This window comes from Pinus tabuliformis, chromosome J (genome assembly GCF_031772625.1).
Source record: "Pinus tabuliformis cultivar Carrire ecotype Pingquan chromosome J, CPIR1, whole genome shotgun sequence".
In the NCBI taxonomy this organism is placed as follows: domain Eukaryota; kingdom Viridiplantae; phylum Streptophyta; class Pinopsida; order Pinales; family Pinaceae; genus Pinus; species Pinus tabuliformis.
The window spans coordinates 1,492,051,867-1,492,067,115 of NC_142295.1; the positions used below are offsets into that span (position 1 = coordinate 1,492,051,867).

Consider the following 15,249-nt stretch of genomic DNA (forward strand, 5'->3'; position numbering starts at 1 on the left):
AGGATTGCGCAATTCATATTTTTGGAATTTCCCAATTAAATATGGGCTAATTCCCAAGGAAACTGTGCAAGGAAATAGGAGCTTGGCAAGTAGAAAAATTGGCTAAGTATTGGCTTAAGCTTGTCTAGGAAGCAGTGAGATAGATAGAAATAATGCAGAGGTTGCTCGAGCTTGAGCAAAGCATTGTAATCTTCTCATATTTTCTGATTAATGCAATATACAGATAGCAGGGATTTTTAGTTGTGGTTTTCCCTAGAAAATCATTATGTTATGTGTGATTGAATTCTTTCTCTTTTATGCTTCGTACTTTCATCGATCGTTTATTGTTTCCACTAATGAGTAGAGTAGCTTCAATTCAATTGTTTTAGCATAATACAATCTGCGGTTCGAATCTACAAAGACTTTCTACAGGGTCCACAAGATGTTTTGCATAATGGAAAACAGGCGAATCCCTCCATCATGATTTTAGAGGCCCTTTACACTTCATTCGGCATAAGAAGGCCTCAAAGCATGCCCTCTAGAGGCCCACACATGAATGACATCAACATTTCAGCCCTCTTTTGGAGATATATTTTCATTTTCACATTGGTTACTAGGGTAGCATGTGTGACCTAGAGGTGTTTTTAGCCCATCACTTTGTGATTTTAGGGGCTTTTAGGCATAATTCGGTTTAGTATCTCATGCATACATTTGTGATCATTGATTTGTGATCAAATCATCATCAAACATGTGAATTTCAAACCTCTTAGAGAATTCCAACTTACTTCTTTTGGGTGATTTTGGATATACTTGGATGCAATTTGATGTATGGAAGTTGACTTTGACATTCTTTGGAGTCATTTCTTGGTCTAATGGAAGGATATATTGCATGTTATCTTGTAAGTGGAACCTATTTGTTAAATATGTTTTTCTTGAATGTCTAATGCATGGAACTATTGATTCTAGGTTAAAATTGTGTGCCCTAAATTGTTGAAAATCAATTTATCAAAGAAATTCTAGATGAATGTTGTATGCATTACTCATTGTAATATGTAATGAATGTTCCTAATGGAGTACTTATTCTCCATCAAAATCCATTAAGTGGGTAATTATGAAATTTGATAGCTAGAGCATCATATTTCGACCTTCTTAGAAGGGAATTAAACTTATCTAGCACATCCTTAACTATTAAAAATATGCAACTGCAATCAAATTCCACTTTGGATAGCTCACTTGATGGAGATAATGATTGCAATGAATTCCTCTTTTCGAGAGGACCAAAATTGACCTAAACATCACTCAAATCAGATAAGAGAAAGTGTACTTATGAAGAAAATCCCACATGCATATTTGATAAGGTCGTCCCTAAAGCAAAGTGGACCACCTTGAAAGGCTATAAATACAAGTGCCCTCTACTTCATTTAGACACAACCATGAGACACTCGTTTATGTTGGTTTTTGGATCACATAGGTCTGAGGCTCATATGCAGAGGAACGGGTTCACTCTGAGGGGAAATTGCACGGTCTGAAGCTTGCATCTTTGATTTAGGGTTTTGGACCTTAATCGCAGGCACAACACACGACAAATTCAACCCTAGTTGCTCGCACAGAAGCTCATATGTGCGACTGGAGCCTTCCAATTGCACAGACAACTCTCCATCCATGCGGCTGGGGGTTTAGGGTTTCCGCAGTCCAGATATGACCCTAATCACTCGCATGTCAGGCTTAAGGGAGCAACTAGGCATCTATAGTAGCTCACATAACTCCTCCTCCATGCGACCAAGATCTAAAAGATGAAATCTCAATGTTCCAAAGATTTCGCTCAGTGATCACAGGGTTCGACAATTGACTGCAGACAGTGACAATTCATTACAGGCTTCAGAATCATATTTTTAGTGTAAGATTTGTTGGGTTCATTTCATGAATGTTGTAGTTGTTTTGCTGGTTAGTTGCATAGATGAAGATATCGATCATTGTACTCTCCTTTGCTAAATTATTTGATGACGATCTAATAAGAAGAAAAATTTGAAAGGGTTTTCCCCATAGTGAGTTTTTCCTTGGTCTCTGACTAATCTTGGTGTCTCTATGTGTGAATGTTTTTTTCTATTGTTCTTTTATGTTCCGTTGCATTGATGATGATGATATTGTTCTTTCTACATAGTTGCATATGATGATGAATAATGATGTAAATTTAAATAATGTTATATGCTTTGAGGTGAACTTAATGTGTTAATGAAGAAATGCAATTATCAAAGCAAAGAACAACATAGCCCTATGAAAAATTAACATTGACTCCATATACCCATAGGACAAGGCATTTGTCCAATTACTTGGTGATCAACTTTAAATTTTCTCCATAATTTTCTCTTCTTAAACTTGGTCATTTTAAGGCTAGGGTGAAAAACTAGGGCTTGAAGCGAAATTTTAAGGAGGGTTTTGGTGATTTGAGAGCCTAAGAATTGAGAGATAGGTCTAGGCTACCTAACCTATCAATTTGGTGGACATCCACTCAAATTTTATCCATAAAATCTCTTGCCCTAGGTGTTGCCCTAAGAGGGAAACCCTAGTTTCTTTTCCCTCAACTTGAGTACTTTCTTGAAGGTTGCATGAGCCTTGAATTGGTTAATATCCATTATAGGAAACATTTTATCATTGATCTTAACCTTTGGAACTTCGATCATTGCCTAAAAACATCAAACCCTAGGTCTTGAACCTTGTTTTCTAGGGCTTTTCTTCGAGAGCGTTGTGCTTCCTTAAAGCCTTGACCCATTGTTGAGCCACTATTTTGAATGAGCTCTAGCTTGATCACTTTGTGCCTTATACCTAGCATATCTATTTTAAGTGATCTCCTTCCTACTGGGACTCCTCCCATCGGTGAAAATCCGTAAAGAGCAAGGGGTTTTGGCTAAGGTGCAATTGAGCCTCTACCCCATTGTTATCACTTTGTCTAGCTTTTGTCTTGTAGAGTTTCCCTCTTCAAGGCCTACTAGATTTTGTGGTAGAAATGTTGAAGCAAGAAGAGTCAATGAAAACTTGTTAGTTGTGTTGAAGCAAGAAAAGTTCACTTTTTGTTGCCAAATGTGTTTGATTCATTGTTGAGAGAAAGTGAGAATTGCTTTCTTGGTTGCAATTATGCTCCTAAAGGAATATCATTCTTCCAATATTTTGGTTGATCAAAACTTTTGTAATGCATGATTGAATCAGCAGTTATTTTGCATGAAAGGAACAATTGTCAGAATATTTGGAATGGCTTCAATGTAAATTTGAATTATATCATCTCACTGCTTTTTGACCATCAATAATGGTGTTGGGTTTAAGGTAATAGCATGACTTCTTGAACAAAAACCGAAGAATGATGGGGTGAAAAGAACCAATAATACACCACAGTCTGCCTCTAACTACAGGAACATTTCCGGTACCCGAAGGTGTTGGTTAGATGAGTTTTGAAGTTGTGGACAAACTGATAAACTTAGCTCCTACCAATGGAAGCGATGGCAAGCCTATTGAGAACGTGTGGGTTCTCCCTAGAGGAGATGCATTTCAATATTGATGGTAGCATCACCAGTGATTAGACGCATTGATAATTTAGCTACTCAATGTTTTGTTTTGAGGGAGCCCTGACTGATTGGATATTAGTTGTAAAGAGAGTGTTCAAAATAGTACAACCGGACATCCAACCAGCTGACTGTTTTAGTTTGTCTTATTTGTAAATGAGGTGGCTCTTCATATTCCATTGGAAGCTGAACGTTTCACCTATCCAATATTTGTATGTATATGTTTACTGTAAAATTAATAAAAAAAGGCTGCAAAGTTTATCGTGTATAATTGATCCTTTTGTGGATCGTGATCTAGGTGCAATTCCCTTGTTCTTTAACAAGATTAAGACCAGATAAACAATAAGCTTATAGAATAAATGATTTCAGAAAACATTTGATAGAGAACTTTTGTACACCTGACAAACTTAATAACTACTAGTAAATACCACCTTCTGGAATTTAATACATTGCTGCAATGGTGGTTTACAACAGTTAATAACAATGAAATGTCATTTTGCAGAAGCAATGACTGCTTGTGAGGGTTTAAAGGTTACAATAAAGCATGCACGAATATTGACCACAACCACTGCTTGGCTAGGCTGCCTTTTGAACCTCCTTTTCTTTGTCCTTTTTCATAATATTCTTCCAATTTTCAGGGCTGTCCAGTATTTCTCCTGTTTTTAGTAGGTAACGAACCTTTCTGCCATCCTCCAGAACTTTATGTCCCACTCGGCTTGCCACATTTTGTGTCTTGGAGTACAGCATTACATTTGAGCTATGGATAGATGCCTCTCTCTGCAAAATACATTTAGTACATGAAATTGACATATATAGCTCATATTATTTTGGAAGTCCAGGCATAATTGAGATATCGCTGTAATTAGTTGCATCTCAAAGTACTAAATTCTAAAATATGAAGCTTAGATTCAACAAATGCATGTAAATTTCAGAATCGTTAGTCTTCCATCAAAAATGACTTTTTATTTGCTCTAGCTCCATTGAAAAGAACAAAGCAATCAAAAGGCAGCACAGGAAGTAGAAGACCAGGAATAATGAATAAAGCAATGTAATTTTATGTGATGACCAATCTACATCGGATGGCTGCATCTGAATATGGGTATAGACACAGTTACGGTATAACAAGGATGAACAAATTTTGAAATACAGTAATGGGAGTACAACGATTTTCCTTTGTAAAGGAGATCATCAGGATGCAAGTACAGCAAGTATGGATATGGTAAGGGGAGCATAGAAGCACCCGTGAAACTATACTACCAAGTTAAAAGTTGAAGGTAGCCAATTCTCTGCTAGATGGTGTCACTGGTCACACAGATACTAATGTTCTCAGACTAGCAGGTCCCTGGGGTCAAATGCGCACCCAAAAAAAAGGTAAGTTATCTGTTCCTAAAATCTTCTCTTAGACAAGAATTTTGGGCTATTGTCAGCTTCTTACATGCTGTAATTGACTTATCAGACATATTCGTTGGATATTACATATTAACATTCGAAAGACTCCGTATCATATCTACCTGAACTGATTTGCAATTAGTACATGAGTTGTCAGTATTGGTCTGTCCCGTTTGCATGTGACAGAATACATGCACACCACCTACTGAATGGAAAGGGCTGGTGTTGAGTCTGTGGGGAGTGTGAAAGTTTCTTCCTTTAAGGAGACTTGCAGCTCTTTTGGCTACAGGCAAGAGTTATATCCCTATCTGTGGCAATGGATTACAGAACAACAGAAAACAATTTCTAGAACAGCAATTTATTTACGTTATTTTCAAGGTAAGGAAAATTGCAAAACTGATATCGCTTTTCCATTCTCAGTAAATTTTAGGATGCTGCTGAACCAAACACCACAATGGGATTGAATATAGAGTTGTAAAATCTGTGAACATGTTTTCAACTAAGTAACATGACACGTCCTCAACCCCCTCCCTCCCCAAACCCTCCATTGTATCACATATTTCACGTGTCCAACACGAGTTTGACTCATGTCATGTTTGCAGGACAAGAGTTTGACTCATGTCCGGACATGAACCCGAATGGTGTCCCAAAATTTGGACACGTGTTCAGTGAAAAAGCATCCCGTGACTTCCTAAAATTGATTTTTTTCCATCATTCTCATGCAATGTAGTCACAAGTTTGGAGCTCTCAAAGGTTTTGGAGTGCAGCTAAGGGTGATTAAGCAATGTTAGAAGGAATTCCAACTGTCGGGAAGTGGATTTGTCCAGGTAATTTATGGTAATAATAAATATTACTTAATCTTTAATCTTTAAGCAAATTTAAAACATTTTTTTTAACCAGCATACTGACTTCTGTTACAAATATACTGACTTATTTTTCACCGTTAGGATACCATGTCTGATGGGTGGTTGTGTTATAACTGTGAAACAGTACCATGCTGTGTCTGTTTTCTAGAGAAACATAATATTATTGCGACCAGACTTCAATTTTAAATGTAGTTGGCCTATTAAATGAAAATTCGACGGTAATTATATGTTTTTGATGTTTCTAACTTTATGTTGATTTTGAATTCATCAATGTTAATTTGATCTTATATCTGTTAATAATGTAAACCAATACCTTTGAAATTCACATAATCTATTAATAGAATAAGGATTAGATTATACACTTCATACATACTCATGAATGATAATTTCTTTTATATATCGATCTTTTAAACGTTAATAATCTCAACCGTTTGCATTAATCTATTAACAGAATAAAATGTATAGTCCAAATTTCTTTTATATATCGATCTTTTAAATGTTAACCGTTTCCATTAATCTATTAATAGAATCAAATGTGTACTCCAAACCAAGGTCACAATTAAGCCGCTATGACAAAGGCGTAGTATTGAGCAATCGGCCATACTAATTAAATACCAATTTTTTTGTAAAATTGTTTCAATATATTATTTTAATCATTTTAAAAATATATTATCTAATCTAAATTTAAATATATCTGAACTAAATTTAGATTAAAACTCATTATATATATATGACATTATCAAGAGGAGCCTCTTTTACCTCATCAACATAAAATAAATAATGAAGAGAATGATTCCAATGAAAATGTTGGCAAGGAAAGTTCCCCAGTTGGCCTTAGCTTTTTCAAGAACAAGACGACTAACAAAGCCCTAATTGAAAACCTTGAAGAAGTTTCCCCCATTGACGCTTCAGACATTAATATTGATGATTACTTACACATTGAAGAAGGGAAGTGGGAGATTGATGGCCATCGTTTTGATAAGTATCCGATCTATGATACCAATGATCACATCAATAGGGCCCTTGTCTTTCCTTATTTTCCTTATGATCCTGGGGATAGATTCAAGTCATCTGCGGACCCCTTCCTTACCCCTTTTTACATGATCCCTAATGATGATGAGCCTTTCCCCCTCTTGAATATGATCATGAGGGAAAACAACTTATTTACAACGATCTTTCATGCCAGCTGTCCCCTTTTCCTTCACATCATAACCTTAACACAACCATGAACCCTGACATTACTAAGAAGGATCTTGATAGGGAGTTCGTGAGCTTGATCGTCCAGTCCTCCATTCTTTGTTGGCAGGAGAGGATCTGATCCCACAAATTGGTGTATTTCCCTTCGTCCATAGTCCATTTTTATAACGTATGGGCCTCTTATTTTCCCACCTCCCGCCCTCATGATCCTACATATGATTGTTCTTATCCGTGTTCCTCAATTTGTTGCATAAGTAATCATAGGGGCAAGTATTTTATATTAATCTAATGATACGTTGGTTACATTGGCTCTATGATTACACTTAGCATTTGCATAACATGCATGTTAGAGTAGGATGAATTGCATATTGATTTTTGCATACCTAACATCATCATAACATACTCTCATGCTAGAATAGATGCATTTAAAATAGACTTGCATTTTGGAATAAATTTTATTTCCTGAATGATTTTAATATTTGATGAAAAACAAGGTGATCATGGACACCTAATGCACATGCTCTAAAACATACTCTGTGATGTGCAGGTAACAGGTCTACAGTCCTAGAGTATTATTGAGGTTCTCACGACCTCCCCGCTCAAGTACATGGATCATGCGCTCTATGATGAGCTCATGTACCGGCTTGAGCTAGATGTAGCCCACCAAAAGTGGGGTACCCCTTTGGAGAGATTTTCTTTCCAATGTATCCTCCTTCAGCCGACAACAGCAACCCTTTACAGCCACCCGATAGCTTTGATATGCTACTTTATCTCTGCCACCTGAGCCAGCCATCATGTACCCTCGCCCATTTGTCATGATTGTATGTTTGAAGGTGGGCCATCCAATCCTAAAGGTATGGTTTTTCATTATGCAATCGGGTGTGTGCTTGTTTTTCTTGGGCACACTTGGGTATGGACTACTCGGTGACTTGGAAGGAGGAAGGGTTTTGACTGTAGTCTTGTTCCCTTACCTTAACTTGAGGGTTAATCCTCAACCCTAGTCCTGTGGGATCTCCCTTACTGGCTTATGGCTTTTGGATGGGAACTACTTGGGAAACCTAGATTTTGGTAGCGTGGTCTTGTTTTCCTATTCCATATTTTTACTCCCCTCCACACATTACATGCCCTATATCATCATTTTTCCTCTTTGGGTCCACAAGGCTCTGGTTTCCCCTTCCCCTTGTACACATGTTTGTGTCGGGCCTAGAACAATGCCCCAGAGGCTAATTCACATGACATGAGGACACGAAGCACGGAGGACACATAAATATGAGTATTCAACACAAGACACAGCGACCTTGGAAATAGAGCACGAGGGACACGTTTTATATATATATATATATATCATCATGATTCATATCTATATGGATCAAGCACTATATTTCAGTATTTTTTATATATATATATATTAAAAAAATATTGAAATATAGTGCTTGATCCATATAGATATGAATCATGATGATATCTATTTAGTATTTAGTATACACTATTTACTATTTAGTTATTTACTAGTTAATTTATTAATTTACTACATCAATGATGTTCATTGTTCATGTTATAATTTTTGTTATTCACTTCAAACATGTTTGATCATGTTCAAACTTCACATAAGGTAGTTTATGAACTATAAATTTATATGTGTTCAAACTTCTTTGTTGACCTGAGCGTTAATCAAGCTTTCCCTCCCTTTAGACCTCAAAGGTGTAGTGAGCAATGAGCACAAGACGAGGAGCTGGGACTTTTGTTTCAACACACGATTTATACGTGGTCACTCGTGTATAATTAAGTTAAGTTCCATAGGCTATAACACAACTTACATGAAATTTAAGTGCTCTAAACTCTTAGCAAAGCACGTGAACGCTTGTCTCCTGCATCTCCAGGTCTAGGTCAATGTGAAGTTGTGAGCATTGCACTCGAATCTGATGGAATTCCTCACACTGCACAACAAATTTGATTTCGGCGGCGAGCAAACTCGACTTCACTAGCGAACAATGACAAAAAAAACCCAAAAATAAACCATGTTGCAGGTTTTAAATGTCACTTTTCATCGGACACGTGTCCTAAGAACCAAAAACGTTAGGGCACGTTTTCACCACGTCCAAAACACGTGTCTCGATTGGAGGACACGAAGAAAAACGTTTTCGACACGTTTTAGGGCAGTTTTCGTGTCCGACACGTGAAATACGGGACACGAGACCCTAAGGGACGTGTCCTGTGACTTAGCCCGGAGATTGATGCAACTAAAAAAAAGGTAAAAGCATAAACGACCACATACAAAAGGAAATCATACCACAAAATGCAAAAGATGGTCGGGCCAATAAAATTAGCGGATGGCAAAAGTCAAACATGAGCTCTACCCCTTATCATTATGGCCATCACCCTAGTTCCTAGGGCTCCTATGAGTGCCCCATATATCATTAAGGAACCCATGCATGTCCCAATCTCTGGTGGGTGATGAACCACCCCACCTTAAGGGGGTAATCACTGTTATATCACACACTGCATGCTCTCATCCCCCACAGCCCCGAGCAGTGTAACAAAAGAAAAAACAATAAAAGGAAAAAGGCGAATGAAGAAGGGTGGAAAAACAAAGGTCGGTGTAACTCGTGTACCGCGATTGCTCCTTCCTACATTCATACACATTGTTGAATAATGTAACTAGTGTCGGTCTTGATAACTGTATTTGAGTCATGATGTAATGTATTTCTCAAAAGAAAGGAAAAATGAATTTTATTATTTAAGAAATTGACTTATTAAAGCATGGGTTCCATGCTTGGGTCAAATGTTTATAGGTCAAAGCCTCCATTGTAAGCTTCTAGGATTTATGTCAAGTGTCCTTGTCCATGTCATAATGTAATAGACCCTTCTTAGGCATTATCAATCAAGAAACAAATTTATTTTGATGTAAATTAGGCCTTCTAGGCCTCCTCCACCAAGTCGGCATCAAATTGGACAAGTTGACCTAACCCTAGGGTAGAATCTCCTATGTAAAGGAAGCAACTCGACCTCATTTGCAACACTCATCACTCAAGTTCAATCTGTAACTTCTGGGGCCAGAAAAAGTGTGAAATTCAAGAAACAAGGAGGAAAAGGCTACCAAAGGAGAAGGATGTCTCTATCAAGCACAAGAAGACGAAATTCTCTCTCTCTCTCTCTCGTGCGAAGCTGCTGAGTTGTTGGAGGGGCCGAAACTGCAATTTTGAGGTTGGGCCAAAATTCTGGAGTTGTTGGGGCTGAAATTTTTGGGTTGTTGTTGGGTTGTAGCTGTTGGACAAAAAGAGACTATTGAAGGTTGTTGAATCATATTGAAGGCTTACTTGGTGGAGGAGAAAGGTCTTTGGGTTTAGGGTCTTGGTCTATCTCAGCTTGAATTTGCTAGTGGAAGAGTTTGACTGGGTTTTCCCTTATAGAGGGGTTTTACCCCTAGCAGAGTGCCTACATAAAAAAGAAAAAAGAAGAACATAAGAAAGTTAATAAGAACTCAAAGATATCACAAGTAATTATCAACATAAGAAAATATTTCTGCCTTTTCGATTTTCTAACATGGTATCAAAGCTAAGGTGAAGAAGAAGGAAAAAGGCAGACTGAAGATCTATTGAAAAGAGAGATATAAGAAAAGGTTTTCAAGGAAGGTCACAAGGAGTAGAAGATAGCAATATGACAAATTCAATGAAGGGAGAAAACAAACTAGAAGGAGCCTCCAACTATAGGGCATGGAAAAAGAGGATAGATCTTATCCTTGCTAAGCAAAAAGTGTTGGACCTTGTTCAAGGAAAAGTCAAGAAGCCTACATATGAAGCAGAGAAAGAGAAGTTCAGAGAAGTCGAAATCTTGACCAATAGTAGATGGAGTAAAGGATAGTCTAATTCCATATATATCCAACATAGACTCCGCTCATGAAATGTATGAGGCTCTCTCCAAATTGTTCACCATCAAGAACATTGGTCAAAGAGCAAGCCTCAAGAATGAACTAAGGACAATAAAGATGACAAGGGATGACATTATATCATCATACTTTGTAAGGGATGAACTCCAAGCAATAGATGAAGTTGTACAAGAAAAGGAGCTTGTAATTGCTTCTTTTCTAGGATTACCAAAATCTTGGAGTGCTTTGCATCAAGAATTAACAATTGGAAAGATACTCCAACATATGAACAAATGTGGAATGCATGCAATCAAGAAGAAGCCCGAATATCATTACTAAACAACATGAAAGAGGATGAACAAGAAAACGCCTCTAATGCTTATTTTGCTCATCACAAGAAGAAGGGAACCTTCAAGAAGTTCAAAGCAGTGTTGCAGGAACCGTCCCGCCCCCGAAGGATCCAAAGGCAAATCTGCGTCCCTTACAAATCTGCCACCAATCCTTCAACAGAACCGCGAATCGGAAAATTGGATCTGCGGTTCCTCCTCCTTTTGGCAATTACTGCAAATTTGGATTTGTGGGGGCCCAATCCGCAGCTCCTACTGCCCAATCCGTGATTCCTATTTCCCGATCCGCGGATCCGGAAAGGATCGGGTGCGGATTTGTGGAGGTTCGAGCGTGTATCCACCGCGGATCGCGAGCGGATCCGAGAGAAGGTGGACGGTTCCACAGGGCTTTTTTTATTTTTTTGTTTTTGGAAATTTCAAACTGTTCTGTGAGGAACTACACTTTCCAAATACTCCCAAGGTAGCCCTTGATGCTCCCTAGACGCTTCCTAGATGCTCCCTAATGGTAACGTTAAATTCTTAAAGTAAAAGTGACATTCTCCTTTATCTTTCATTTCATCCTTTTACTTAAATTTTTAACATTACCATGAAATGACTCAGGATGTTTGAGATTGGTTCCAACCTCATTAGACTTCATATGGAGAAAATAGAATTTCATATCCCATTCAAAATTCAGCAGACTTAACAATTTTCAGGATCAATGGGATTGTGGCGTTTCATTGGATTATATCATGTATGAAGGCATGTGATTGGCATTTAATCAAGAGCAACAAGATCTATATGTACCCCAGTGTTGGTGTTATTGATTGTTGAACTCCTTTGTCATGGCTTTAGCAATTATGTACCCTTCACTCAAGTCAAAACCATTGATCAGGATGTTAAACTTTCTCTACCATATTATAAGGCTTGGATTAAGCTGTTTGATCAAAATTAGGCAATGTTGACTAAAATCCCTATAGAATTGAAGTAGAGGCAAAGGCTAAACAAGAGAAGAGGAATCTAGATTGTAGATGGTTGATGCTGGAATAATTAATCATTGATGTACAATGGATGCCATATCTATCTTGATTTATGTAAAATTATGCATGTTTTCATGTCTTCTACAACTAATTTGGTATTTTGGATGTTTTTTTTAATATAAATGCAAAAAAATATAAAATATATATATAGTAGACGCTTTCAAGACGCTTCGCTTCCCAGATTTTTGGAAAATGAAGCTTCCACGTCCCCGTTTCATCCCTGCGTCGTGCAACATTAATTCAAAGAATCAAAGAAGAAAGTTGACCTATCCAAGATTGAATGCTACAACTGTGATAAGATGGGTCACTACAAAAATCAATGTTTTGAGAATCCAAGAAATAAGAAGAGAGATAGGGAACAAGCAAATATCACAAATGAAGTTCCAACTAAGAAGAACAAGATTGAAGAATCCGAAGTCAAATACTTATACTACTAAGTCCTCTCATACATATCCTTCTTAGTCTTTTATTCTAAGTTCTGTATTGTTTTCCTTTAATTTTTTATTTCTAGAGTTTTGTATTGTTTTCCTTTAATGTTGTGTTAGAACATTTTTGAATTATTTTGATAAGTTGTAGGTGTCCCTCAAAAAGATTAAATTAAGAGGGAGCCTCCACCATTTTACCAAAAGATAAGTATTTTGTTCTTTGTTTCATCTTTTCATGTTTGGTTTCCTCCTCACATCAAGATTTGTTTGTATTGTATGCTAATAACCTTTTCATTATATTTTATCCTTTGTTAGGAAAGCTTGTTGAATGCTCGGAGGTTATGGAGGAGACTTCAAAGGATAGACCTAAAGCATGGAAGAAGTTCTGTTGCAAAGGAAGTCCGTCAAGATTTGATGTCCTACAAGGTTTGTTAAAGAACAATTCAAGGTATGTCTTAAACTACAAGTTTTGTTACGAGGTTCTCTTCATAGAAAAGGTATGTTCATTCTCTTTTGAAATTTGCTTTACATTACTGACATCGTTATGTCTAGGGTTTTGAATCATAAAGATTCTTGTTAGGGTGATTAATCATTGGATTGAATCTACCCTCATTATACTATCATTTGATCACTTTTGTGAAACCCTAACCTTTAGGGTTCACTGTAAAACCCTAGCCTCTTAATGCTAAGGGTATGTCAATGTTAATAATGTTGAAAACCAAGACCTCTTAGGGTTATTGATGAAGTCTAGAAATCCTATTCTTTTGATATTTAGGGTTTTGGTATTGTTATGACAGAAACCCTAGTTCTTTAGGGTTTGTTGTTAATGTCTAAGTTATATATTGAAATCCTAGATCTTTAGGGTTTGGTGAATTAGGATTTATGAACAAAACCTTTGTAATAGTTATCGTAAGACCCTGGGAATGAAACCCTAAGTGTATGTTCGTATGTTTGATCAAAACCTTGCCTGGTGAAAATTGTTGTATATCTAATTTCAATGTATTGATGTTTGTGTCTTGGGTTTATCTAATTGATATTAATGTGAAATAATAGTGCATCCTAGATATGTATATGCGAGTATGCTACATTAATTTTTAGTTTGTGAAATCTAGGGTTTGTAACAAAATCCTAGTAGAGATTGATATTCTAAGACATGATGACAGTGTTTTCAATTATTGATATGATTTAGCTTTGATGATAAAAATCTAGGGTTTGCAACAAACCCTAGTCTGACATGTAATTCTAAAAGCATATTGTTGAAACCTTAGATATATTGTACTATAATTGGATTGTTATTGAATTGCTAAAGCTTATGTCTCTAAGATGAAGTCTAGGGTTTATGACAAAACCCTAGAAAGAAGTTGAAGACTAGTATATAAAAAGATGTGTCTCTTATTGATTATGAACCTAACTAGGTTTAGGTATTTGATGTCTAAAGTTTGAATGTTTTGATGTTTCCATTGTAATGACATGATAAACATATTATAGTCGTCTTCATGCTTTTGTATATTTATATTTTGTTGTACTTCTTGAATATTTGTAGGTACATAATCTTCAAGATGTTGGAGATGTTTGTAATTGAATATGATAATGAGCAGGATGTAGGAAGCTATAAGAATGATGAAGACATGAATAAAGCCTTGAAAGGATGAAATTTCCCCGATGTTATGGAACTGTTGATCTCCCTAAATTGAGAGGTTGCCTAGATAGAAGAAAGGGTATATCTCCCCAGTTGAGAGGGAGGGCATATTATGATAGTCATAATGAATACCTTGAAGTAAGAATGAAACCAAAGAATGAAAGTACTATAGATAGATGTTCACAAAAACTTGAGAAGTACTGAGGTTGTATTTGGTGTTGCTGAAGAAATGAAAAAGGAAAATTTTCGATAAGATTGAAGATGATATAAGCAACATCAGAATGATTGAGGACCTCAAAGGTTTGTGTTTACTTGTATATATACATTTGAAAGTTTATTACTGATTAGGGTTGTGATTGTGCAGGATCTCTCCATAAAATATTGAACATTTGAAGCATGCTTGGATAGGTGGATATATCTGATTTAGTTGATTAGGAAAGATGAAGCATCTCATGGCAAGATGCTTGGGAGAACATCTGGTCGGCCTATGTGTTGATGTCTAGACTCTAGATCCCGAAGTAGAGAGGTTGGCATTGGTCATGGAGCTCCGACCTTGGATATGCACCTAGATTCCTAGGCTGGTGGTAGAGCTTAAAAGCTTGATGGTACCTATAGTGGCTAAAGCTTGAGTCCACCTTAGTCCCACCTGATTAGAGTACCCTGGTCAAGTATCTAATTTGTAGCACGACTTGTGTTGTGACTCTTCATAGAGCATATCATTTTGAGATCTTCCATGTACCTTTGTATAGATGAAATTATGAATACCTCCCTAGTCAAGAGGGAGTGTTGAAGGATGTAACTAGTGTTGGTCTTCATAATTGTATTTGAGTCATGATGTAATGTATTTGTCAAAATAAAGGAAAAATGAATTTTATTATTTAAGAAATTGACTTATTAAAGCATGGGTTTCATGCTTGGATCAATTGTTTACAGGTCATAGCCTCCATTGTAGGCTTCTAGGGTTTATGT

At 36.8% G+C, this 15,249-nt stretch overlaps 1 protein-coding gene across 1 annotated transcript in view; it reads right to left on the bottom strand.

Annotated features, from left to right (window-relative positions):
• Positions 1-3,869: 3,869 nt before the first annotated feature.
• The window catches only part of RPL24 (Translation protein SH3-like family protein), a 286,928-nt gene continuing 275,548 nt past the window's right edge, over positions 3,870-15,249 (bottom strand). The window contains exon 4 of the mRNA XM_089379678.1: positions 3,870-4,310. Within this exon, the coding sequence (XP_089235804.1) occupies positions 4,110-4,310 (201 nt within the window). The 3' untranslated portion in view covers positions 3,870-4,109. The remainder of the gene's footprint in view (positions 4,311-15,249) is intronic.